At 50.9% G+C, this 24332-nt stretch overlaps 1 protein-coding gene across 8 annotated transcripts; it reads left to right on the top strand.

The window, feature by feature from the left end:
* Positions 1–712: 712 nt before the first annotated feature.
* On the top strand, positions 713–12077 carry FES (FES proto-oncogene, tyrosine kinase). Of its 8 annotated transcripts, none has more exons than XM_003413877.4 (19): positions 713–828; positions 1279–1500; positions 1691–1864; positions 3637–3733; positions 3869–4052; positions 5705–5842; positions 5917–6036; positions 6200–6322; positions 6454–6640; positions 6771–6854; positions 7378–7587; positions 7919–8041; positions 8466–8519; positions 9384–9502; positions 9852–9946; positions 10039–10162; positions 10408–10565; positions 11173–11295; positions 11743–12077. In XM_003413877.4, exons 2-19 carry the CDS (start codon positions 1288–1290, stop codon positions 11883–11885), a joined length of 2469 nt encoding a protein of 822 aa, XP_003413925.1. In that variant the 5' UTR covers positions 713–828; positions 1279–1287; the 3' UTR covers positions 11886–12077. The 8 variants fall into 8 exon arrangements, with proteins under 8 accessions (XP_003413925.1, XP_010592109.1, XP_023408770.1 ...); XM_010593807.3 differs by having other exon boundaries at positions 11682–12077; XM_023553002.2 differs by lacking the exon at positions 5705–5842.
* The last annotated feature ends 12255 nt before the right edge of the window (positions 12078–24332 follow it).

The raw sequence follows: 24332 nt of genomic DNA, 5'->3' as shown, positions 1-24332 counted from the left end.
TCAGTGTCTTCCTTGGCTGGAGTGACCTGGCCACCAGCTGTAGGGCTAAGGCCTTCAGTGGGGCAGGATGCCTCTGTGGGGCTTGGCTGAACCAAGACAGATTTTGCTGGAGAGAGCCCAGCACTTAGTCCAGAGTCCAGCCACTGGAGGGGCTCCACTTTTGCCTGAAGCACCGGAAACTCCGTACTCCTCACTTCCCAGGCCCGCCCCTTGCCTCCACCTGGTTTCCCTAAGAATGGAGCCCCTGCCAGGGAATAGGTGGGTGGGGATGGTGCCACCAGGACCTATGCCTGAGAAGCAGGCCTCTCCTGGGAATATCTACTTGGAAATTTTATTCAAATAGAAGCTGGCGCCTGAGCTCTCCTTAGGGAATCCAGAGCGTGGGGAAGGCCTGGGCCAGGCGTCCCCCTTCCTCTTCTGGGGCCGCCCTGGCCTCGTGCTAGGGCTGCCCGCCTGCCCCCAGAACCTGGACTCCGGGGGCTATCCTGGGGCCTCGCCCTGTGCCCAGCCTCCCCCCGACCGCACCCTTCGGCCGCTTCTCCGTGCTCCCGGGGCAGCACCCGGGCAGGCCGCTCGTCCGCACGGCCATTCTTTCCCGGCCCCCTCCTCCCTTCCGTTTCCGCGGCTCGGTGGACGGGCGGCCGGAGCTTGCGGCCCGGCGCTGGCCAGCGGGCCGCTCCCGCCCGCCCCTTCCCCTCGGCGGGCCCGCCCCGGGGCCTGGGCCAACCGAAACCGCGGGAGGAGGAAGCACGGAATCAGGAACTGGCCGGGGGTCGGAGTCGAGCCCGAGTCGGTCCTCAGTGGCCCCAGGAGCAGCTGCCTGCGAGGGTAACTCCAGCCTAGCGGCCCCGGAGGGAGGCGGCGGGCGGGGGGCAGGGTGGTGGGCAGGGGCCGGGCAGGGGAAGGGGCCCGCGGAAGGGTGGGGCGACCTGCAGGGCTCGGGTCGCGGCTCCTCGGCCAGCACTGGGGCAAGCTTAGCCCTTCCGAGGACCCGGGCACGCGCGCCCCTCGAATGGGTGCTGGGTGGAAGGGCCCGGGGAGGGAGGCTTTCGGCTGGCCCCTGTTCCAGGACGGGGAAGGGGAGCCCTGGCGCTGCTGCTCGGCCTGGGACACAGGAGATCCCAAGGGCTAGTCCCAGCCCAGGCCGCTGTTTGTACTTCTGGCTGCTTTTCAGCAGGGCAGGACCCCAGCTCCTGCCTGACTGCAGCCCCTCCTGGTGGGCAGCCCCACCTCCAGATACTGCCTTGGCCTCCAGTGATGGCCTTTTTTTGTTCCCAGCCCAGCATCATGGGCTTCTCTTCAGAGCTGTGCAGCGCTCAGGGCCATGGGGCAGTGCAGCGACTGCAGGAAGCTGAGCTTCGGCTGTTGGAGGGCATGAGGAAGTGGATGGCCCAGAGGGTCAAGAGTGACAGGGAGTATGCAGGGCTGCTACACCACATGTCCCTGCAGGATGGTGCAACCCAGAGCCGGGGCATAGGCCCCGACAGTCTCATCAGTCAGGTGGGGGTCTGTGGGGCCCTAAGTCTGCTCACCTCCTTCCCACCCTCTACCTGGGAATTCCTGCGGGTGCAGGGCACACCTGCATGCATGTCCTCTCCCTCTCCCAGAGCCCACTGGGGAGGGGTGGGACTAGAGACTTGGGAGCCATTGTCGCCCACCCCCTGCCTTCCTCATCCTGCACGCACTGTAGTCCTGGGCGGAGATCACCAGCCAGACTGAGGGCCTGAGCCGGTTGCTGAGGCAGCATGCAGAGGATCTGAACTCAGGGCCCCTGAGCAAGCTGAGCTTGCTGATCCGGGAGCGGCAGCAACTCCACAAAACCTACAGCGAGCAATGGCAGCAGCTGCAGCAGGAGCTCACCAAGGTGGGTAAGCAGTGCCGGACCTTTGCCTAGTCATTTCTGCCCCTCTCGAGTCTACAAGGGCCAGTTTTGCACACGAACTCCTGGATTCACTGCGGAAGTGGAAGTCCGTGACCACAGGCCTGGCCACAGGGCCTATGCCAACCCTGCTGCAGCTTCCTCCTCAGCTCCCCCCACTTGCACTGGCCTGCAGTGTGGTTTCTCCATACATTTTTTGAGCTCCCTACTGTGTGCATGCACAAGGGAGTGGGAGTGTAAGGATGAGTGGGTCCAGGTGTTGCCCAGGAGGAACTCGGGATCCGTGCTGCTCCCACATTGCCCTGCCTGGCTGTGAGGTCTGAGAGACAGAGGAATAAGGGCCTGTCAGTCTGCCCTTAGCCCAGCTCTGCTTTAAGCAGTCCACCTCCCTGCCTTTCAGCATCTCCTGGGACCTCCTCCCAGGGCCCCAGAGACACCACAATGCAGCAGTGTGACCCCTGACACAGTGGTCAAGGAATCGGGCTGTAGAGTTAGCCTGCCTAGGTTTGAATCCCACCCAGCTCCTTGATCTAGAGGCGTGTAATTTGGAGCAGCCAATTTATCTGAGTGCTCCAAACCCATCGAATAGGGTTTCCAAGGAGCAGATGGTAAATTCGAACTGCCAGCTTTTTGGCTAGCAGCCAAGCACTTATCTGCTGCACCCCCAGGGCTCTCCCCATTTATGCAACCCTTCTACCAGCACAGAGCCCAGCCTTGCCATGGACCTACAGTGGCCCCTGGTGGCCAGCCTGGCCCTACTCCTCTCTCCCCACAGAAGATCATCTAATCTGGGGTCTGCCTGTTTTATAGTTTTTCTAGTACACGACTATGTCAATTTTTTATCATATTATCTACGGCTACTACAGAGCTGCAATGGCACAGCTGAGTAATTGTAACAGGAGACCATTTGGTCTACTAAAAAAAAAAAAATTTACTATCTGTCTCTTTAAGAAAATGACTAGACCCCTGATCTATATATGTGCTCGGTTATTGATAGGGAAACTGAGGTTCAGAGGAGAGAGGAAGAGTTTGCCCAAAGTATCTCACTGCATAAACAGAAGAACTGGGATGAGAACTCTGGTCTCGGATCATCATCTGTTGTTCCTGCCACCTGGATTGTAATTTGCAGGGCCCAGTGCAAAACAAAAATGTCGGCCCTCTTGTTAAAAAATTATTAAGAGTTTCAGTATGGCAACAGCAGAGCATTAAACCAGGCATAAACCAAAACCAAACCAGTTGCCATCAAGTCGATTCCAACTCATGATGACCCCAAGTGTGTCAGAGTAGAACAGCACTCCACTGGGTTTTCAGATCGCCAGGCTTTTCTTTCAAGGAGCCCCTGGGTAGACTTGAACCACCAACCTTTCTGTTAGTAGCCTAGGGCTGTTTGTGCCACCCAGGGACTCCAAACCAAGCATAAGGCGTTTGTAAGTGTGGGCCCTGTGTGACTGCACAGGCTACATGTCCATGACCCTGGCCCTACGTGCCACCAAGATACCACTCTCAGGCTGAGGCTGGACAGGTATAGCCTGTCTAGTCCACCCTTCTGCTTCCCTCAAGGGACCTGTCTCAACCCAGGTCCTCTGACCCTAACCTCAGTGGCCAACTACCCTGGAAGTCCCCAGCTAGGCCCCTCCTGGAGGACAGGCTTGGATGTGCTGCCTGCCTGGACTACAGGAATTTCCAGGCCTTCACCAAGGGCAGGAATCTTCCATGTCCTGGGGCCACTGCCCCACACTGACCTCCTCTCTCCCCAGACCCACAGCCAGGACATTGAGAAGCTGAAGAGCCAGTACCGAGCCCTGGCACGGGACAGCACCCAGGCCAGGCGCAAGTACCAGGAGGCCAGCAAAGGTTTGTGGTTTCCCCTACTGACAGGGATGCCCTTAAACCCCAAGCCAGTCCTGACCGCCCCACAGGTGCCCTGGGAAGGAAGCTGCCCAGGCCAATATGCTGTCACCTACACCCCTCCCCCCTTCACCCGGGCAGACAAGGACCGCGACAGGGCCAAGGACAAGTATGTGCGCAGCCTATGGAAGCTCTTTGCCCACCATAACCGCTATGTGCTGGGCGTGCGGGCTGCGCAGCTGCACCACCAGTACCACCACCAGCTCATGCTGCCCGGCCTTCTCCAGTCACTGCAGGACCTGCACCAGGAGATGGCGTGCATCCTGTAAGCCCACAGCCCCCACCACACGCGTAACTGCCCTAACGTCCTGCCACCACGCCCAGGAGCAGGGGCCAGAAAATTCAGTCCTGTAAAAGCGGTGGTCACATTATCACGTGAGAACTTGGGGCGGAAGATTCCCAAGGTGTGGCCCTTAAGCATCTCCAGGGTGGGCGTCCTCTCGCTCCTGCTTCTGAGGCCAGGGACAGATGTTAGCAAGTGGCCAGGCGAAAATGAGAAGCTCAGCCGGGGCAAGTGGGCATGGCTGGTGGTGGCAGGCCGAGGAGGACGTGGAGTGGCAGTCAGAACCAATCAACTTAAATCGTAATTATTTTATCCCGAGGCACTTTGTGGAGTTTTGTTGTATGTACTGAGCACTGTTCTAGGCTCTGTTGTAGAGCATGGAACAAAGTAGACCAAAATTTCTACTCTAAGGGATTTTTCCTTTTAGTGTATAGGGAAAATATACAAAGTTAATAAGTAAAACAGAAAGTCCAGTAGAGGCAATAAGAGAAAAATAAAGCAAGGAAAGAAGATTGGGAGTGCCGAGGGACAGGGAAGGGGGTCATACTTTTAACTAGAATGGTCCGGGAAAGCCTCCTTGAAAAGGTGATGTTCAGATACAGACCTAAGGGAGGTGGGGGAGTAAGCCATGGGGATATCTGGAGAAAGACCTTTCCAGAAAGAGGGAATAGCAAGCGCACAGGCTCTGAGGTAGACAATGCCTGAAGTATCCAGGGAATAGCAAGGAGGCCAGCGGAGCTTACAAAGAGTGAGGGGAAGGCAGGTCAGACTGAGGCCGGAGGGGGCCAGGGGTAAGGCTGTTAGACGATAGAGGCTACACTAAACCATTCTGAGGGCTCTGGGCGAACCAGAAGAGTGACATGACCTGATCTCTGCTTTATGAGATGAGTCTGGTGGCTATGTGGAGAATAGACTTGAGGGGGCAAGGATAGAGGCAGGGGGACCAGGCAGGAGGCTGTGGCAGTAATCCTGATGATAGATCATGGTGGCTCAGAGCAGGGAGGTGATGGGAAATGGTCAGGTCCTGGGTATATTTTGAAGGTGGAGCTGGTAGAATTTCCTATGGATTGCAAATGGAGTATGAGAGGTATCAAGGGGAACTTCTAGGATTTGGTCCGTGCAGCTGAAGATGAAGTCACCATGAACTTACATGGAGAAGGCTGCTGGAGAAACAGGTTCAGGAGAGAAGAATAGGAATTCATGCTTCAACTGGGAGAGTGTGGGTGTCTGAAAGATGCCTAATGGGACATTTTGAGTAGGTGGTTGGATGCACGAGGCTGGCACTCACGGGAAGGGGTGGGACTGTGGTCAGTGACACATTGGTGCCCCAGAGCCCTAGCTGTTAGGCTGGCTGCCCAGGGCAGGGCTAAATACTTCCTGTACACCAGACATTACAGACGTCATCTCATTGGATCCCTGTTACAGCTCCTCCGTGAGGCTAGAACTCTCATCAATCCCATTGTATGTATCGGGAAACAGAAGATCAGGGAGGGATTAAGTAATTTGCCTGAGGTCACCTGGCTAGAACATGGTGAGGTGGGGAGGTCAACCCAGGGTGGATTCAAACCTAGTGTTGTAGGCCCTGAGCTCCCCAGCCTGACAGCCCCCTGACCAGGGGTCCCATCTCGGGGCAGGAAGGAGATCTTGCAGGAATACCTGGAGATCAGCAGCCTAGTGCAGGACGAGGTGATGGCCATTCACCAGGAGATGGCGGCAGCTGCAGCCCGCATCCAGCCTGAGGCTGAGTACCAGGGCTTCTTGCGACAGTATGGGTAAGCCTCTCCTCGCTCCAGCCGGGCACCGGGGCTGCTGGCCTGTTCATTGACTGGGTGCTGGCCCCTCACAGGTCTGCACCTGATGTCCCACCCTGTGTCACTTTTGATGAGTCCCTGCTTGAGGAGGGCGAACTGCTGGAGGCTGGGGAGCTGCAGCTAAACGAACTGACAGTGGAGAGTGTGCAGCACACGTGCGTGGTGACTTGGCAGCAGGGCCAGGGCAGGGCTCTGGGGAGACTGTGGAGGGGTGAACACTGCCCATACAGGGTTGTGGTCCGGTGGCTGAGCCTTCTTGGCTGTACTAGGATGCACCTGAGGACCCTGGCTTTAACACCGCCCTCTCCTTGGGTGCAGGCTGACTGCAGTGACTGGTGAGCTGGCCACGGCCACCGAGTCGGTGCTTAGCCGACAAGAGGTTGTCGCTCAGCTGCAACATGAGCTCCAGAACGAGGAGCAGAATACCCACCCCCGGCAGCGGTGAGTGGACTCTGCTGGGGCAGCCTCCTGGCCGTCCCTCTCCCTCTGCAGCTGGCCTGACCTGATGCTGGCCACTACCTGCAGGCTGAACCCCTTTCTCTCCCCACCCGCCACTTGCCCCCTGCCTACAGGGTGCAGCTGCTTAGCAAGAAGCAGGCACTGCAGGAGGCGCTACAGGGCCTGCAGGTCGCACAGTGCAGCCAGGCCAAGCTGCAGGCCCAACAGGAGCTGCTGCAGACCAAACTGGAGCAGCTAGGCCCCGGTGAGCCCCCTCCTGTGCCGCTCCTGCAGGATGACCGCCAGTCCACGTCCTCCTCGGTAAGCCACCCACCCACGCCCACCCCCGCCTGCCCCCGCCAGCATGCCCACTTGCCCGGGCCGAGCTCCTCATTTTCGCCCTCCCCCTCCCCAAGCCGGGCCACCCGCTGACGTCTGTCCCTGGCCTCAGGAGCAGGAGCGAGAGGGGGGAAGGATGCCCACCCTGGAGGTGCTTAAGAGCCACATCTCGGGAATCTTCCGCCCCAAGTTCTCGGTGAGTGGAGCCCAGGCTGGGCCCGCACCTCTGCCTGTCTTTAGGGGTGGACCAGGCCAGGGATCTCAGAGAAGTCCCCCCAAACTGCCCCTACCACCGTAGTGTTTGGGGTTTAGGCACTGGGGGTACCCTCAGAGAGGTAGCTCTACCCATGCTGCATTTATTGAGGATCCCCTCCCTTCCCTGGAATTCCAGGCTGCACCCAGAGGCCCCTTCTTTTCTGCCCACAAGTGTCTATGTGACCAGCAGCCTCAATTAACCCGAGGCTTTCTCTGCTCCAGGAGTGGTTGGGGCAGTAGAAAAGGCACCACCTTGGTTTGGGGTCCGCCAGCCTGGACTTCCCATCCCAGCTCTGCCATAGAGCAAGCCTGGGCAAGTCCACTCTGGCTCCAGGGCCAGTGGGTGCTCCACATGCCACTCGGCTGGGTATGAGGATTAAGGGGCATATAGAGGTGGCTGAATGGCCTCCCATGACGGGCTGGCTGAGTGACCCCTCCACCTCCCTCCCCTGCCCCCTGCCCAGCTCCCCCCGCTGCTGCAGCTCGTCCCGGAGGTACAGAAGCCCCTGCATGAGCAGCTGTGGTACCACGGAGCCATCCCGCGGGCGGAGGTGGCAGAGTTGCTGAGGCACTCCGGGGACTTTCTGGTGCGGCAAAGCCAGGGCAAACAGGAGCAGGTGTTGTCGGTGCTCTGGGACGGGCAGCCCCGGCACTTCATCATCCAGTCAGTGGATGTGAGTGGGGCTGCCTCACCTCCCCTCCTCCCCACACCCCTCCCCGAGGGCAATGACCTTGAGAGGGTATGGAGTAGTGGCTACATCTTAGATGCCTCCCCCACAGTCCCTACAACAGAATGGAGGCTTTAGCCTCAGTGTATACCCTCCGAGAACGAGGGGGCAGAGCTATCCTGCGCCATGGGATAGTGTCTAGAAGGGCTCTTTTAGCAGGTCGCGCTGCCTCTAGTCCTGGGCAGGCCCTTTCTCCCTGTTGCCCTTCCTGTCCTCCCCTAGGGCTCAGGTTCCCCCAGCAATGGGGGCAGTTAACACCAGGTCCCCCTACCCACAGAATCTGTACCGACTGGAAGGGGATGGCTTTCCCAGCATCCCCTTGCTCATCGACCACCTGCTGCACTCCCAGCAACCCCTCACCAAGAAGAGCGGTGTTGTCCTGAATAGGGCCGTGCCCAAGGTAAGCCTGGCTGAGCCCAGCCCACTCTGCCCATGGCCAAGCTGATGGGCACATGGGTCCCAGGCCCACACAGAGGCAGAGCAGAACGAGGGCCCCCAGTCTAGAGGGTGGGGACAGACTCCTCACTCCTCACGAGGTGGCCAGCCTTGCTCTGGGAGACTTGGGATGTCAAGGCCACCCCGCTTCTGTGGGTTGCATCCACCAGGCTGGCTCTCACACTGTTGGAGCACCTGCCTGGTCCTGGAAGGCATCTGAGTTTATGATCCTGATGTGGTCCAACCCTCATTTTACAGACCAAAAAACCAACGCTCCAAAAATTGAAAGACACAGCATTGTGGGGGAGGGGAGATGTTCAGCCCTCTGCGGGGCCCAGCACCCCTTCCCTTCACTGACTTCTGACTCTCCAAGTCCTCCTCTCCCCCAGGACAAGTGGGCACTGAACCATGAGGACCTGGTGTTGGGCGAGCAGATTGGGAGAGTGAGTGCACCTCCATCCAGTCACCAGCTCCACTGCCCCTCGTCACCTGCGGTTTCCCTGCCTGCACCACTTCCTCCTAGCCCCAACCCGAGCCACGCCTGAGGCTCCACCCTCCAGAGAGCTTTTCTGCCTCCCTGCCTCAGTCTGACTCCCATCTTGTACCCCTGACCCCAAACACAGCCCTCCAGGAACCTCAGTGAAAAGTACCCACCCTGAGAACTCCCTGGGAGACAGACGGCTCTGTCGTCAGCACCCTCCCCACCACAACCTTTGGGCCCTGCCTCCCCTGAGTGTTCTTATGTGCAAAGGGTGCCACACTCTGCTAACATGAACTGTAAAATACGCTTATGGTCCCTGGGTGGCACAAATAGTTTGTGCTCAACCAGTAAACTAAAGGTTGGTGGTTTGAACCCACCAACAGCACCACAGAAGAAAGGCCTGGCTATCTGCTTCCATAAAGATTACAGCCAAGGGAGCAGTTCTACTCTGTAACACATGGGGTTGCCACAAGTCGGAATCGACTCGCTGGCAATGGGTCTGGTTTGCTTTTAAAATACGCTTAAGAAAGAGGTCACTTTCCTCAAAATCAGAATGCTTTTCAAACCCACGTGGCAGCCATGTTTGAGTTTTCCACATCTCTTCTGTGAGTGTGGTGGCAAGTTGGAGGTACATTAGTCTGCCCATCCATGCTTACTGTCTTGGTCTCCCAGCCAGGGTGTCAACTGCTGGAGAGCCAGGGCTGATCAGTGCTGAGTGTGGGGACACTCAGTGAAGAGGGGGTGGGACAAGGTGGGCTGTCCACCTGAGCCAAGAAGAGGAAGGTGGTTCAAGGAAGACTTTGTTAGGAGCCCAAGGCTATTTCAGGGGAACTTCGGTGAAGTGTTCAGTGGACGCCTGCGAGCTGACAACACCCCTGTGGCTGTGAAATCTTGCCGAGAGACGCTCCCCCCTGACCTCAAGGCGAAGTTTCTACAGGAAGCGAGGTGGGTAGTGTGATCCTCCCCACCATAGGTTCCCCACGAGAAGGGGTCCCTCTGTGTGGCACTCCATAAGTGCTTGACTCCAGTGGTATCCTTCAGTCCTCCTGGTCCCCTCTGCAGGCAGTGTCCTCCCCCACATTGTACAGAATAGGGAGGACAGGCTTGGAGACACCCAGTGACCCATCCAAGGTCACACATTCTGGTCTGCTGGCCCCAGACACCAAGCTCTTCTCCTGCACCCTTCTCCATCCTCCATTGGCTTCCCTGAGGGCTCCCGGGGCTGGAGAGGCGAACGTGCAGGCCCCAGAGGTGGGAGCAGGGCACATGGCGCCTAAGCAGCAGGGTCCCACAGGATCCTGAAGCAGTACAGTCACCCCAACATTGTGCGTCTCATTGGCGTCTGCACCCAGAAGCAGCCCATCTACATTGTCATGGAACTCGTGCAGGGTGAGCAGAGGGTGCCGATCTTCCAGGGTGGGGGACTCAGCCCAGTCAGATAGGTCCCCGCAGAGGCTCAACAAGGCTTCTCCCACCCCCAGGGGGCGACTTCCTGACCTTCCTCCGGACAGAGGGCACCCGCCTGCGGGTGAAGACTCTTCTGCAGATGGTGGGGGACGCGGCTGCTGGCATGGAGTACCTGGAGAGCAAGTGCTGCATCCACCGGTGAGCATGTGGCGGCGGTCCAGCCCCTGACACCCCACCTGGCCAGAGTCAGGAGGTGCCTTCACCTCTGTGTTCCTCTGACTCCCCTGTCCCCTGTCTGCCAGGCATCAGCTCCAGAGGTGGAGCTTGCCTCTCCTGAGAGGTTTGGTTCATGGCTGAATCTACAGGGTCTGGCCTAGGCTAGGCAGGTGACAGGGGGTTTTCTGGACATTGGCTGAATGAGCCCCCTGCCCTGCCTTGCCCAGGGACCTGGCTGCTCGAAACTGCCTGGTGACAGAAAAGAATGTACTGAAGATCAGCGACTTTGGGATGTCCCGGGAGGAAGCTGACGGTGTCTATGCAGCCTCAGGGGGCCTCAGACAAGTCCCTGTGAAGTGGACCGCCCCTGAGGCTCTTAACTATGGTATCTGGTCCTTGTCTTCTTATGGCTGGAGGCTGGGCATGGGTCCTGTCACCCAATGGCGGTGTATCAGTCCCCTAGGACTGCTGTAACAAAATGCCACAAAATAAGTGGCTTTAAAGAACAGAAATCTATTGTCTCAAGAGTTCTTGGGGCTAAAAGTCCAGATGAGGGTATCAGCTATCTCCATTCTTTCTGAGGGCTTTGGGAGAGGAACTGTTCCCTGCCTCTCTCCTAGCTTCTAGAAGGTGCTGTCAACACTTTGCTGCCTGAAGATGTATCTTCACAAGGCATCTTCCCCCCACGTGCGGCTCTGTGTCTGTGTCTGTCCTCCTCTTTGACGAGACACCAGTCATATAGGATTAGGACCCACCCTACTCCAGTATGGCCTTGTTAACTTCACTGATAATATATTCAAAGAAAGGCTCTACTTCTCTAACCAACGTCACATGCATAGGTACAGGGGTTAGGACTGCCATGTATTTGTTTGGGGACCCAGTTCAGTCCATAGCACAGTACTTAAAAGCTCTGCCCTCCTCTGGCTGCTTCACTCTGGCCACATGGACAGGCCACGTGGACAGATGCTTACCCTCCCTCATGTCCTCTGCAGGCCGCTACACCTCCGAGAGCGATGTGTGGAGCTTTGGTATCTTGCTCTGGGAGACCTTCAGCCTGGGGGCCCCCCCATACCCCAACCTTAGCAACCAGCAAACTCGGGACTTTGTGGAAAATGGTAAGGAACCCATCTGCATGTCAGCGGCCTTCAGAGCCATGCCCTCTTCCCAGGGTTCCAGCTGGACCCTTCTTGGTCCCCTAACTTTCCATCTTCCCACGGGGACAAAATAAGAGCAATTCCATAGCCACTACTGAGTGAACACCTACTGTGTGTTAGACCATACATTATTTCATTTATTTTCCACAATTTGTGAGTTGGGAGGTTGATGTGTCCCTTTTACAGATGGGAAAACTGAGGCTGGTAAGCTCACACAACTAGCACATGGTGGGGTTGAGATTAGAACCAAGGCCTCCATGTATTCTTGGGCCCCTTGATGAATAAGAGTGGCTTCTTAGGAACGGTAAGTCTTAAACAGCACCTATTGTTCATGTTTTGCCCCCCAGGGGCTGGCATGAGCCCTCAAGCACCTTCCTCATGCCTGGTGTGCTGTGCCTGTCCTCACAGGGGGCCGCCTGCCCTGCCCAGAGCTGTGCCCCGACGCCGTGTTCAGGCTCATGGAGCAGTGCTGGGCCTATGAGCCTGGACAGCGGCCCAGCTTTAGCACCATCTACCAGGAGCTGCAGAGCATCCGAAAGCGGCATCGGTGAGGCTGGGACCCCTTCTCAGGCCAGCAGCCTCTGCAGGCAAGACTGCCTCCTCAGCAGCTGCGGCTCACTCCGCTGGACTCCCGCTGCCAGCTTCCGTGATGACAGCAGGGATGCGGCTCCTGTCTGCTCAGCCTTCCTGCTCTGCCAGGGTTTCCTCTCCTAGGCAGAAATAAAACCACTTGTGTCCACTGAGTGCTTGGCATGTGAGCTCCTCTGGAAGGACTAGAAGGCCTGTACTGTGGCCATGGGAAAGGGAAAGGTGGATTCAGGCAGGACTTACGGGGTAGGACGGACATGATTTGCTAGCCAGTTGGATGTGAGTTGGGAGGAAGCAGGAAAGAAATGAGGGTGATATACGGGCTTCTGACCAGAGGGTGGTGTCATTCCCTGAAACAGGATCACAGGAAGCAAAGCAGAGCTGCAGGGAGGATGGTGTCTTTGAGGGGCCTGTGGAGATGTAAATGTGGACGTTTAAGTGTGGAAGCCCAGGCGGAGGTAAAGGCTGGTGTTAGAGGTTTGAAGGTCATTAGCTTGTAAATGTTCCACCATGTGGACATGTATGATCTCATCACATAGAATTCAGGAAGAGAGGAGAAGAGAGTCAGGGAAAGAGTTCCACTCAAAGGAGGCTAAAGTGGCTGAAGAGGAAGAAAACGCTTCTCAGGAAGTTTATCTACCAAGTCTACTGCGCAGTGGGGTGGCCTAGCAGGGAGTCCTCACCTCCTCTCGAACTCCCACTGAAATCTATAAAATCGTCTGAGACATTTCCAGTAGCAACAGCGAAGGTCAAAAAGGTAAGGAAGTATGCACAGACTGAAGAAACAGAAACTGGAGAAAAGCTACAGACAAAAGAACAAAAGCAGTAAGAACTTTAAGGTGAAATGGTTACCCCTTGAGAAAGTTTAGGAAATAGTTGGCATCTATTTTCAGAGATAAAAGACAGCCCTATAGCTTGTTTAGGTCCTGGGTAGTGCAAATGATTTTCACTTGACTACTATCCCAAAAAGGAGCCATGGTGGTGTAGTGGTTAAGCACTCAGCTGCTAACCCAGAGGTCGATGATTCAAACCCCCCAGCGGCCCCACAGGAGAAAGATGTGGCAATCTGCTTCTGTAAAGATTTACAGCCCTAGAAACCCATTGGGGCTGTTCTGCTCTGTACTACAGGGTTGCTATGAGTTGGAATCGACTTGATGGCAACAGGTTTGGTTTTGGTTTTACTAACCTAAAGGTTGTCTGTTCAAACCCACCCAGGAGCACTGCAGAAGAAGGGCCTGGAGGTCTGCTTCAGTAAAGATTACAGCCAGGAAAACCTATGGAGCAGTTCTACTGTGTAACACATGGGGTCACCATGAGTCAGAATCAACTCTATGGCAGTGGGTTTGGTTTCCTGGTTTATAACTGTTTAAACAGGAGGAAATCCAGTTAGAGTATGATTAGAAGAAAATATTACAAAGTCAAATCATATCTCCATGGAAGTGGTAAAAAGTAAAGTGAAGAACTGCTTCTGGGTGTGATGTGGTAACAACTAGGAAAAATATAAAATGAAAATAATCGTATTTTTAAAGATAATGGAGGGTGATGGAAGAAATGGCTAGATGAACTAAAACTGCAAGGAGGAAAGCCTTCCTGAGGTGAGCTGGTGGTGGATGGCTGTTTTCTTCCCTGTGGCATTTGCTAATTTGAGACATCACTGAGGATCAGGCTTGACCTAAGCAGAGAGTCTCTACTGGGGAAAAGACAAACAAACAACTTTTGGCAGTTTCAGGGACTATGCTATGGATTAAAAAGCCCCAAATGCCAATCCTGTTTTTCCCATGAAACATTTGCTGAGTTCTGAGGCAAAGTGGGGGACTGGGAAGGAGCTGGGCTGGAAAAGACGGTCCCATGGTCTTGCAATGTTTGGAGGGAAGGGGCCTAAAACAAACAAACTAGTCTCCCCCTCAAGATACTTGCCAGATTTTGAACCTATGTGAGGCTAAAGAACTGGCTGCTAAATCTCTGAAGAGCAGAACTTTTATTTATTTATTTTTTATTGTGCTTTGAGTGAAAGTTTACAAATCAAGTCAGTCTCTCATACAAAAATTTATATACACCTTGCTATATTTTTTATATACTCCTAGTTGCTCTCCCCCTAATGAAACAGCACACTCCTTTTCTCCACTGTATTTTCATGTCCATTCAGGCAGCCTCTGACCTGCTCTGCCCTCTCATCTCCTCTACAGGCAGGGGCTGCCCACATAGTCTCATGTGTCCACTTGATCCAAGAAGCTCACTCCTTACCAGTATCATTTTCTATCCCATAGTCCAGTCTTATCCCTGTCTGAAGAGTTGGCTTTGGGAATGGTTCCTGTCTTGGGCTAACAGAAGGTTTAGGGACCGTGACCTGCGGGGTCCTTCTGGTCTCAGTCAGACCATTAAGTCTGGTCTTTTTATGAGAATTTGAGGTCTGCAACCCACTACTCTCCTGCTCCCTCAGGGATTCTCTGTTGTTTTTCCTGTCAGGGCAGTCATCGGTTGTAGCCTGGCACCATCTAGTTCTTCTGGTCTCAGGCTGATGTAGTCTCTGGTTTATGTGGCCCTTTCTGTCTCTCGTGTCTTTGGTGTTCTTCGTTCTCCTTTGGTTCGGGTAGGTTGAGACCAATTGATGCGTCTTAGATGGCCTCTTGCTAGCATTTAAGACCCCAGACACCACTCTCCAAAGCCGGATGCAGAATGTTTTCTTAATAGATTTTATTATGCCAGTTGACCTAGATGTCCCCTGAAGCCATGGTCCCCATACCCCACCCCTACTATGCTGGCCTTCAAAGTGCTCAGTTTATTCAGGAAACCTCTTTGCTTTTGGTTTAGTCCAGTTGTGCTGATCTCTCCTGTATTGTGTGTTGTCTTTCCCTTCACCTAAAATAGCTCTTGTCTACTATCTTATTAGTGAATATCCCTCTCCCTCCCTCCCTCCCTTCCACCCCACTCTCGTAACCATTGAAGAATATTTTCTTCTCTGTTTAAACTATTTCCTGAGTTCTTATAATTGTGGTCTCGTACGATATTTGTCCTTTTGCAACTGACTAATTTCACTCAGCATAATGCCTTCCAGATTCCTCCATGTTATGAAATGTTTCATGGATTCATCACTGTTTGAAAGCAGAACTTTAAGGGCTGAGGGAGGCTGACTGGCCAGGCTTTCATTCTAAAACCTAAGAGAAGCACTTCTGAGTGACAGGGCAATCCAGAGGAGGACAGAATTTCACCAGAACTATAACTCTGCCCCAACCAACCTTGCTCAATACTTGATTACACTGAAGTGACCCGTGCCTCAGGGAACCCTCTTTGAGGGGAGGGGATAGGAATAACATAATCCAAACTTTCTGCCCTTCTTTTATACCTCATATGTGACATACAATAAAAAATTACAAAACATACACGCATACATAAAAAGAGATAAATGGGACCAATACACGAGAAAAACTGATAGAAGCAGACCCACAGATGATCCAGATATTGGAGTAGGCAGGAAAGGATTTAAAAATAACCAATTGAATACGCACACCCATGTTTATTGCAGCTCTGTTTACAATAGCAAAAAGCTAGAAGCAACCAAGGTGTCCATCAACAGATGAATGGTTAAATAAATTATGGTATATTCACACATTGGAATACTACGCATTGATAAAGAACAGTGACGAATCTGTGAAACATTTCATAACATGGAGGAACCTGGAAGGCATTATGCTGAGCGAAATTAGAGGCAAAAGGACAAATATTGTGTAAGACCACTATTATAAGATCTTGAGAAATAGTATAAACTGAGAAGAACACATACTTTTGTGGTTACGAGGGGGGGAGGGAGGGAGGGTGGGAGAGGGTTATTTACTGATTAGTTAGTAGATAAGAACTGCTTTAGGTGAAGGGAAGGACAATACTCAATACAGGGAAGGTCAGCTCAACTGGACTGGACCAAAAGCAAAGAAGTCTCTGGGATAAACTGAATGCTTCAAAGGTCAGCGGAGCAAGGGCGGGGGTTTGGGGACCATGGCTTAAGGGGACTTCTAAGTCAATTGGCAAAATAATACTATTATGAAAACATTCTGCATCCCACTTTGAAATGTGGCGTCTGGGGTCTTAAATGCTAACAAGCAGCCATCTAAGATGCATCATCAATTGGTCTCAACCCGCCTGAATCAAAGGAGAATGAAGAACACCAAGGTCACACGATAACTGTGAGCCCGAGTGACAGAAAGGGCCACATAAACCAGCGACTTACATCATCCTGAGACCAGAAGAACTAGATGGTGCCCGGCCACAACTGATGACTGCCCTGACAAGGAGCACAACGGAGAACCCCTGAGGGAGCAGGAGATCAGTGGGATGCAGACCCCAAATTCTCATAAAAAGACCATACTTAATGGTCTGACTGAGACTAGAGGAATCCCGGTGGCCATGCTCCCCAGACCTTCTGTTGGCCCAGGACAGGAACCATTCCCGAAGACAACTCATCAGACATGGAAGGGACTGGACAATGGGTAGGAGAGAGATGCTGATGAAGAGTGAGCTACTTTTATCAGGTGGACACTTGAGACTGTGTTGGCATCTCCTGTCTGGAGGGGAGATGGGAGGGTAGAGGGGGTTAGAAACTGGCAAAATTGTCACGAAAGGAGAGACTGGAAGGGCTGACTCATTAGGGGGAGAGCAAGTGGGAGCATGGAGTAAGGTGTATATAAGCTTATATGTGACAGACTGACTTGATTTGTAAATGTTCACTTAAAGCTCAATAAAAATTATTAAAAATAAAAATAACCGATTGGTATGTTAAATAGAAAAAAGATGGGCAAAAATAGATGCAAACACAGAGAATTTCAACAAAGTTGGAATCTATTAAAAAAGAATTAGAGTGTATAGAATTGAAAAATAACGTCTGAAATTAAAAACTCATTGGATGGGTTTATTAAAAATTGATGAAACTAAAGGATACATCCAGAATCATAGACACAACAGAAGATAGGATTAGTGAACTTGAGGAACTTTAATGAGTGTCTGACTGAAGCACAGAGAGAAAAAAAAATGGAAAGAACAGAGCAAAAGAAACATACAGGACTCCAATATATGAGTAATCGAACTTCCAAAAGAGGAGAAATTGGGAACAGAATAAACTGGACATGACCCAAATGTCTGTTAACAGGAGAATGGATGAAGTGTAGTATATTCACACGGTGGAATACTATACAGCAGGAAAAAACAAACCACTGATACAGGCACCAACATTGATGAACCTCAAAGACATACGGAGTAAAGCAGCCAGACATGGCAGAGCACATACTGTATGGTTCCATTTACATGAAGTTCAAGAACTGATGAAACTAAGCTTTAGAGAGAGAAGTCAAAATAGTGGTTATGTCTGGGAAGTACTGAGAACAGGTACTGAGGGTGTAAAGGAAGAGCTCAGACCCTTAAAACCTTGGAAGTCTGCACATAGGCCGTGTAGGCAGGGCTTGGCAGCTGGCTTGAGTCTTAGCAGAAGGCCCTGCAATTCCTCCTTGAGCAAGCGGAGATAAGCCACCTAGAGAGGAGCCACCAAGAGGCGGTTTCTCATTTGCCTCCCCATCTTGTGGGAGACTGCCAGAAAGCCGTTTCTCATTCATCTTCCTAGTTTCAGTTGAACACAGGGCTTTCCAACTCACCTCACCCCTGCCTTAGTGTGAAGGGGCAGGTCATAAAACTGCTTGATTGTATTTTAGATTTGGATGCTCAGCTGCAGAGTGGCCCACTGCCATACCTTCTGTCATTTGACCCCTCCGGTTCAATGTCATCCTGTGAGACTAGGCATGTAGGGAGCTGACACCATGCTGATCTTGCTTTTTTTTTTAAATAATATTGTGTTTTTGGTGAGAATTTACACAGCAAGTTAGGTTCCTCTTTGACCATTTCCACACAAATTGGTCAATGACATTCATTATATTTTTTACGTCATGCCAGCATTCTCATTAATTGTGTTCCTGTTGCTTCTGCCCCCTTATCGTCTCATCTTTGCTTTGGATTCAATGTCGACCTTTTGGACTCATACAGATGGTTTTTTAGGACAGCACTGATGTAACAGCTAGTATCTGTTATTTTGTGTGACACTTTCCTTTTCTGCAAAGATGATCAATCTCAGGGAGTAGTTTTGGTTTAAGATTTGAAGAGCATCTTAGGGTGATAATCTCAAGGAGTCTTCTGATCTCAGTGGTCCAGTTAACCTGGCCATTTTTATGAGTTTTCTGTATTTTTCTCCCATTCTAACCAGGATCATCTATTGTGGCCCCAGTCAGACCGGTCAGTGGTAGCCAGGCACCATCTAGTTCTTCTGGTCTCAGGGTAGTTGAGGTTGTGGCTGGTGTCAGCTATCAGCCTTGTAGACTTGTTTCTTCTCTATGATTTTGGTTACTTTTTACTCTTTTGCTACTGACAAGTAGAGACCAGTAGTTGTATCTTAGATAGCCACTTGTAAGCCTTTAAGACCCCAAATGCTACTCACTTCACTTCACCAGGATGTGGAACATGAACTCTGTGAACTATATTATGCTAATTGACTGAGTTGTCCCATGAGAATAAGTGCCTAAGCCTTCAACCCAGAAAACCAATTTTGCGAGGTATTTGGGTATATCTGAGAAGTATCTGTAATTTTGTTTTCTATCAGTATATGGAGTCCTGGTGGCTCAATGGTTAAGCTGAGCTGCTAATCAAAAGGCCAGCAGTTCAAATCCACCAACCGCTTCTAGGAAACCCTATGGAGCAATTCTATTCTGTCCTATAGGGTCACTGAGTTGGAGTTGACTGGACGGCAAAAGGTTTTTTTTTTTTTTGGTATGAATATATGTGCCTGCACACACAATTCTGTACTTATGTGTACATGTGATACTTCTTTCTGTGCACACTTATGTATACACATGTACCTACCAGTATATCTATATGCCTGTACACATACAGGAGTCCTGGTGGCCCAGTGGTTAAGCATTTGCCTGTTAACCAAAAGGTTGGCAGTTTGAATTCACCAGCTGCTCCTTGGAAACCCTATGGGGCAGCTCTACTCTGTCCTGTAGGGTCATTATAAGTCAGAATCAACTCCACGGCGATAGTTTTTGTTGTTCTTTTTATTCACATACATATGTGACCATACACTCATTTCTTGGTAATTGTTGATGTTGTTGCCAAATTATGTCTGTTTATTTAGTACAAACCTCCTTTTCTCTTGACCACTTCTTAATGACATCATTACTTTGGTCAAACTGTGCTCACTACACCCATGTTCTGCGGTAATTTCCCCATCACCAAAAATAACAAACATTAACCATCTAGAGCACACTTCCCCATCTCACCTCCCCTCCTCCTGGTAACCACCACTGAACATTTGTACCTTATATGTCTATTCTTGTCTTCTTCTAAAAGAGAGATCATACAGTATTTGTCCTTATGTGCTTGACTTATTTCACTTAGCATTATGCCCTCCAGGTCCACCCATGTTATAATATGTTTTGTGGACTCATTATTCTTTATGGTTGTATAGTATTCCATTGTATGTATGTACCACATTTTGCTTCTCCATTCATCTGCTGATAGGCACTTGATTTTTTTCTTTTGCTATTGTTTCCATTTTTTTGCTATTGTGTTTCCATTTGTTTGCTACTGTAGATAAAGCTGCAATCTGATCTTGGTTTTGCTGTCTAAGTACATAATAAGCTGTCTGGATCCATGTGGCTCATTGTCCCCTTACTGTCTGAATCTGTGGTTGTGTGGCAAGCCCATCTAACAGTGGCAGTAGTACCCTTGTGGTCCCATAAGTCGCCACACTGCACTTATGGACATCGTGACCAACTTGGCACCTAATGTGGAGCTGATACGGTCACAGTCCCTTTCTGGTGTGGGATAGAACTCCGGCAGACAGTGGATTTAGTTTCTGAGGTGTTTGGTGACAGTGGAGACAAGTGGCCTTTGACCATTGTCCCTGAGCTCCACAACAAGCTCCACAGGTGTTAGAGTTAGAAATCAAAGGAAGAAGGTCTTACAGAGCTAAAGAAAGCATACTGTGGCTATTACTCACCCTCCTAGGTCACTTAAAAAATGAGACTGCTTTCCTACAGCTGGTGGCTGTGACTACAGATAGACCACAACCTCGTGATCCAGGGCAGTCAGTCTCTCAGAAATTTACTGACATCCACTCTCACAATGATCAAGAAAGGAGGGAAGTTAGAGATGTTGTTATGTACCATTGAGTCAATTCTGGCTCACAGTGACCAATGTGACAGTAGAATTGCCCCATAGGATTTCCTAGGCTGTAATCTTTACAGGAAGGAGCCCTGATGGCACAATGGTTAAGCACTTGGTCAGTGCTTTGAACCCACCCAGTGGCTCCTTGGGAGATAAGACCTGACGATCTGCTCTAGTAAAGATTTTAGCCTAGGAAATCCTATGGGGCAGTTTTGCTCTGTCATATAGGGTTGCTGTGAGTCAGAATCATCGTGATAACACACAACAATCTTTACAGGAGCATATTGCCAGGTCTTTTCACCTATAGAGTAGCTGGTGGTTTCGAATCACCTACCTTTCAGTTAGCAGCCAAATGCTTAACCACTGTGCCACCAGGGCTCCTTAAGTTAGAGATAGATTTGGGCAAAAGTCCAATGAAACCATGGAAGCATGGCTCATTCCAACCAGCAGATGAAGGTGTTATGCAAGTTTTGATGGATGAGATGGAATGGAGTTTGTTCAGTTACTTAACCATTGACCCCCATGCCTCAAGCCCTGACCACTCTGGCCAATGACATGGATATGAAAGAGGGAAATATAAAGATAAATCAGGGCTTGTTGCAGTGGGTCTTTACAACTGAGACAGTGACCTATCCAAGATGAATTCCTGTCATCTGATAAGCATCCTTGAAAGGTGTTGAGGGAGACTATAACTTCCTTTTAGTCCACTCTGACCTCAGGCTGGGTTCATAATGGAGATCATAAGCACCCAGATGATGAAACAGTCACCCAAGGTCAGAATGACTGATTCATTTGATCTACACCACAAGACTATGGAGAAAAACGGAATCTTTTCCTGCACTCTGGGGATAATCTCTGGGAAACTATTCAGCTACTGGGCAAAAATCTTCCCAGAATGGAAGCATTGGCAAAGTCCAAGATAATGCACTACAGGCCAAGGTAGGGGTGGAGAAGCCAGGCATAAGGCCATGTGAACATAACTATTATACCAAGAGGTCCTAAAAGAAGAAGCTGATCGTCTGCCCACAGAGAAAATTCTCTCTTGTTACTGGGTTATGGAGGCCCATGGGACTTCAAAGATTTGGGCTGTAACTAGGCCAGCTTTGGTGTGTCCTGTGTGCAAAAAAAAAGAAATTTTTTTTTTTTTTTTGTGCAGATGGGGGGAAATCAAGAAAGCCTTAACCACCCAGTTGAGGATTGTGCTATTTGGACTGGCATTGACAAACCACTGTCAGCATTATCCCTGTACTCAGACTTTACCCTCTCCATAAACAGGACTAGGTTGGAGGCTCAGGTCTCTCCGTTCTTATAGGCCCAGCGGCCCTATTCAGTGGTCAAGGTGTGTTGAGGAACTGACAGAAACCAAGGCTGCCTACCTTCTTGGCCCTCTTGGACACGGTGGCATTGGGCAGTGTCACTGGAATGGCTGAAACTGACTGAATTTGGAAATAACTCTCAAATTGGACTGATGTAACTTTGTGGGTGGGCCCCTTTAAGTCAATACACACCCAAGTGGTGTATAGCTAACACTGTCAAATGTGCTGTGAAAATAAAAGTTTTTAAGTATGTGTAACACTTCTCTTGATTGTCATGAATGAACTGTCATGATTAGGATAGTGGTAGGGGGATAAGTGCACAACTGGGAGCCCACTTAGCTCTTCTAACTTAGCCAAGTGGTTACCGTGAAACAGTGTAGGATACGGGAGGCCAGGGAGGGAGAAGGTAGGGGTGCTCAAGGAAACAATATATCCTTACAATAAAAAACCCAAACCCATTGATTCCAACTCATAGCTACCATATAGGACGGGGTAGAACTGCCCCACAGGGTTTCCAAGGAGCACCTGGCAGATTCGAACTGCCAACCTTTTGGTTTGCAGCTGAGCTCTTAATTGCTTCACCACCAGGGCTCCATCTTTATAATAGCCCAGGAAAAACAGTCAATGGCCCATGGTACCTCATGGATTATTGCAAGTGACAGAGCTCATTGCTCAGACTGGAGGCACCTAGTATATGGTGGGCATTGCTAATACCTTATTTTTAGCATTCCACTAGACCAAAAGGATGGAAATCAGTTTGCCTTCATTTGGCTTGGGTTACAATACACCCTTACAGTGCTGCCATGGGGCTACCTAATCCCTCTGTGATTTGCCACTAGTAGATAGACCAAGACCTAAAGAAGCTTAGGGTCCTGTCATAAGTGTCTTGGTATCGTGATACTGATGACGTAATTCTAACTGGAAAAACTAACTAGTGCAAAGCATCTTAGATGGGATGGCCCATCACCTGACCAAGGCTGGTAAATTAACAGAGGCCAGCCACCCAAGCAAAGTTCTAAGGGACCATGTGGGCCAATGCCCAGAAGACAGTCCCTGAGCCTATGAAAAGAAACTTCTGGCCTTAAAATCTCTAGCAAACCAAGAGGAGGTAAAACATCTGATAGGCCTGTTGGGTATGGAGATAGTTCATATCTCAGGTTTTCTGCTCAGCCCATTGCATAAGATTACTTGAAAGGCTGACACGTTTGAGTGGGGCCCTGAACAACAACAGGGCTTAGAAATTGCCCACTTCTCAGTCAGGCCAGTTAGTCCTATAGAGCCTTCTGAATTAAAAGTGTCAGTGACTGACCATCATACAGCCTGGAGCCTACAGAAGAAGGATATTGCCCTGAGACGAAGGCTCCCCCTGGATATTTGAACATAGCACTTGCCTGACGCCTCCGCCCAGTAGACCCCATCTGAGTGGCAACTGCTGGATTGTTATTGGGTGCTGATGGTCACTGAGATACTAAGGGGAACCAGGTGTTTTTAATCATCCCACCTACATCCTTATTTTGGGGTGGGGCTGAAGTGAAACCACCAATAAAATAGGTATTGGCCCCGGATGGGAAGCCTGGCTGCAGTCTGTCTTCTAAGTGGGCCTGACCATCCTGCTGGATGTCATCATTGTGGTCACTCTCATTTGATGTTATTTAAAACAAATAGAATTTAGTCCAAGCCCTATCAGTAGAGTTTTTTGAGACATCTGATGGGGTGGAGTCTTAGTTATCTAGTACAGCTTTAACAGAAATACCACACGTGGATGGCTTTAATAAACAGATGTTTATTGTCTCACAATCTTGTAGGCTAGAAGTCCAAATTCAAGGCATCCGCTCCAGGGGAAGACTTTCTCTGTCGGCTCTGGAGGAAGGTCCTTGCCATCAATCTTCCCCTGGTCTAGGAGCTTCTCAGAGCAGGAAACCCAGGTCCAAAGGACAGGCTCTGCTCCCGGTGCTTCCTTTCTTGGTGGTATGAGGTACCCCACTCTCTGCTTGTGTCCCTTTCCTTTTACCTCTTGTAAGATAAAAGGCAGTGCAGGCCACACCCCAGGGAAACTCCCTTTACGTTGTATCAGGGATGTGACCTTAGTAAGGGTGTTACAATCCCACCCTAATCCTCTTTAACACAAAATTACAATCACAAATAGAGGACAACCACACAATACTGGGAATCATGGCCTAACCAAGTTGATACATTTTTGGTGGGCAAAATTCAATCCATGACAGGTGGCTTATGCTCCTGAAAATAATTCTTAGCTGAATACACGAAAGGTCAGGGTGGGAGGGGCGTGGAGTTGTAGGGGAATGGTTCAGTCCTGACACAGCACTGTGATGACCTTGCACGGCTCCCTAGAGGCCACCTAGGCAAGGTGAGGAGCTGCCACGAGGCAGTTTCTCATCTGCCTCCCCATCTTGTGGAAGACTGCTAAAAAGCCATTTATTTCTCATCTATCTTCCTGGTTTCAGGTGAACACCCAGCTTTCCATCTTCCCCTCGCCTTTACCCAGGGCACAGCTGCAGGTCATAAAATTGTTTGATTGCAGTTTAGATTTGGCTTTTCAGCCTCAGCCCTACCTACTGCCATGGCTCCTGTCTAGTGTCGTGCTGTGAGACTAGGGATGTGGGGAGTTGACACCATGCTGATTTTGCTGCCTAAGGTATAAGTTGTCGGGATTCTTTTGGGCTCATTGTTTCCTTACCTGCTGAATCTACCAAGTGTGACAAGCCCACCTGGTGACTGCAGTAGTGATCCTTGTGACCTTGTTAGCGACCGCACTGCTGCTCAGGGGTTGTTTGACCACTTGTCAGAGGGAACCTTTTGGGGTGATGGGAATACTCTGTTTTTATCTGGGTGGTGTGATATTTGTGTATCCATTTATCAAAACTCATCAAGCTG

This window comes from Loxodonta africana, chromosome 13 (assembly GCF_030014295.1).
Source record: "Loxodonta africana isolate mLoxAfr1 chromosome 13, mLoxAfr1.hap2, whole genome shotgun sequence".
Lineage (NCBI taxonomy): Eukaryota > Metazoa > Chordata > Mammalia > Proboscidea > Elephantidae > Loxodonta > Loxodonta africana.
This window is presented reverse-complemented; position numbering and strand designations above follow the sequence as displayed.

What these genes read in the sequence shown, in the direction of transcription:
- FES (XM_003413877.4), top strand. Translation starts at nt 1,288, where the DNA reads ATGGGCTTCTCTTCAGAGCTGTGCAGCGCTCAGGGCCATGGGGCAGTG. An exon ending in GGCTTCTTGCGACAGTATGG is followed by an intron (nt 5,843 to 5,916) that starts GTAAGCCTCTCC and finishes GGCCCCTCACAG; the next exon opens with GTCTGCACCTGATGTCCCAC. An exon ending in GTGGAGAGTGTGCAGCACAC is followed by an intron (nt 6,037 to 6,199) that starts GTGCGTGGTGAC and finishes CCTTGGGTGCAG; the next exon opens with GCTGACTGCAGTGACTGGTG.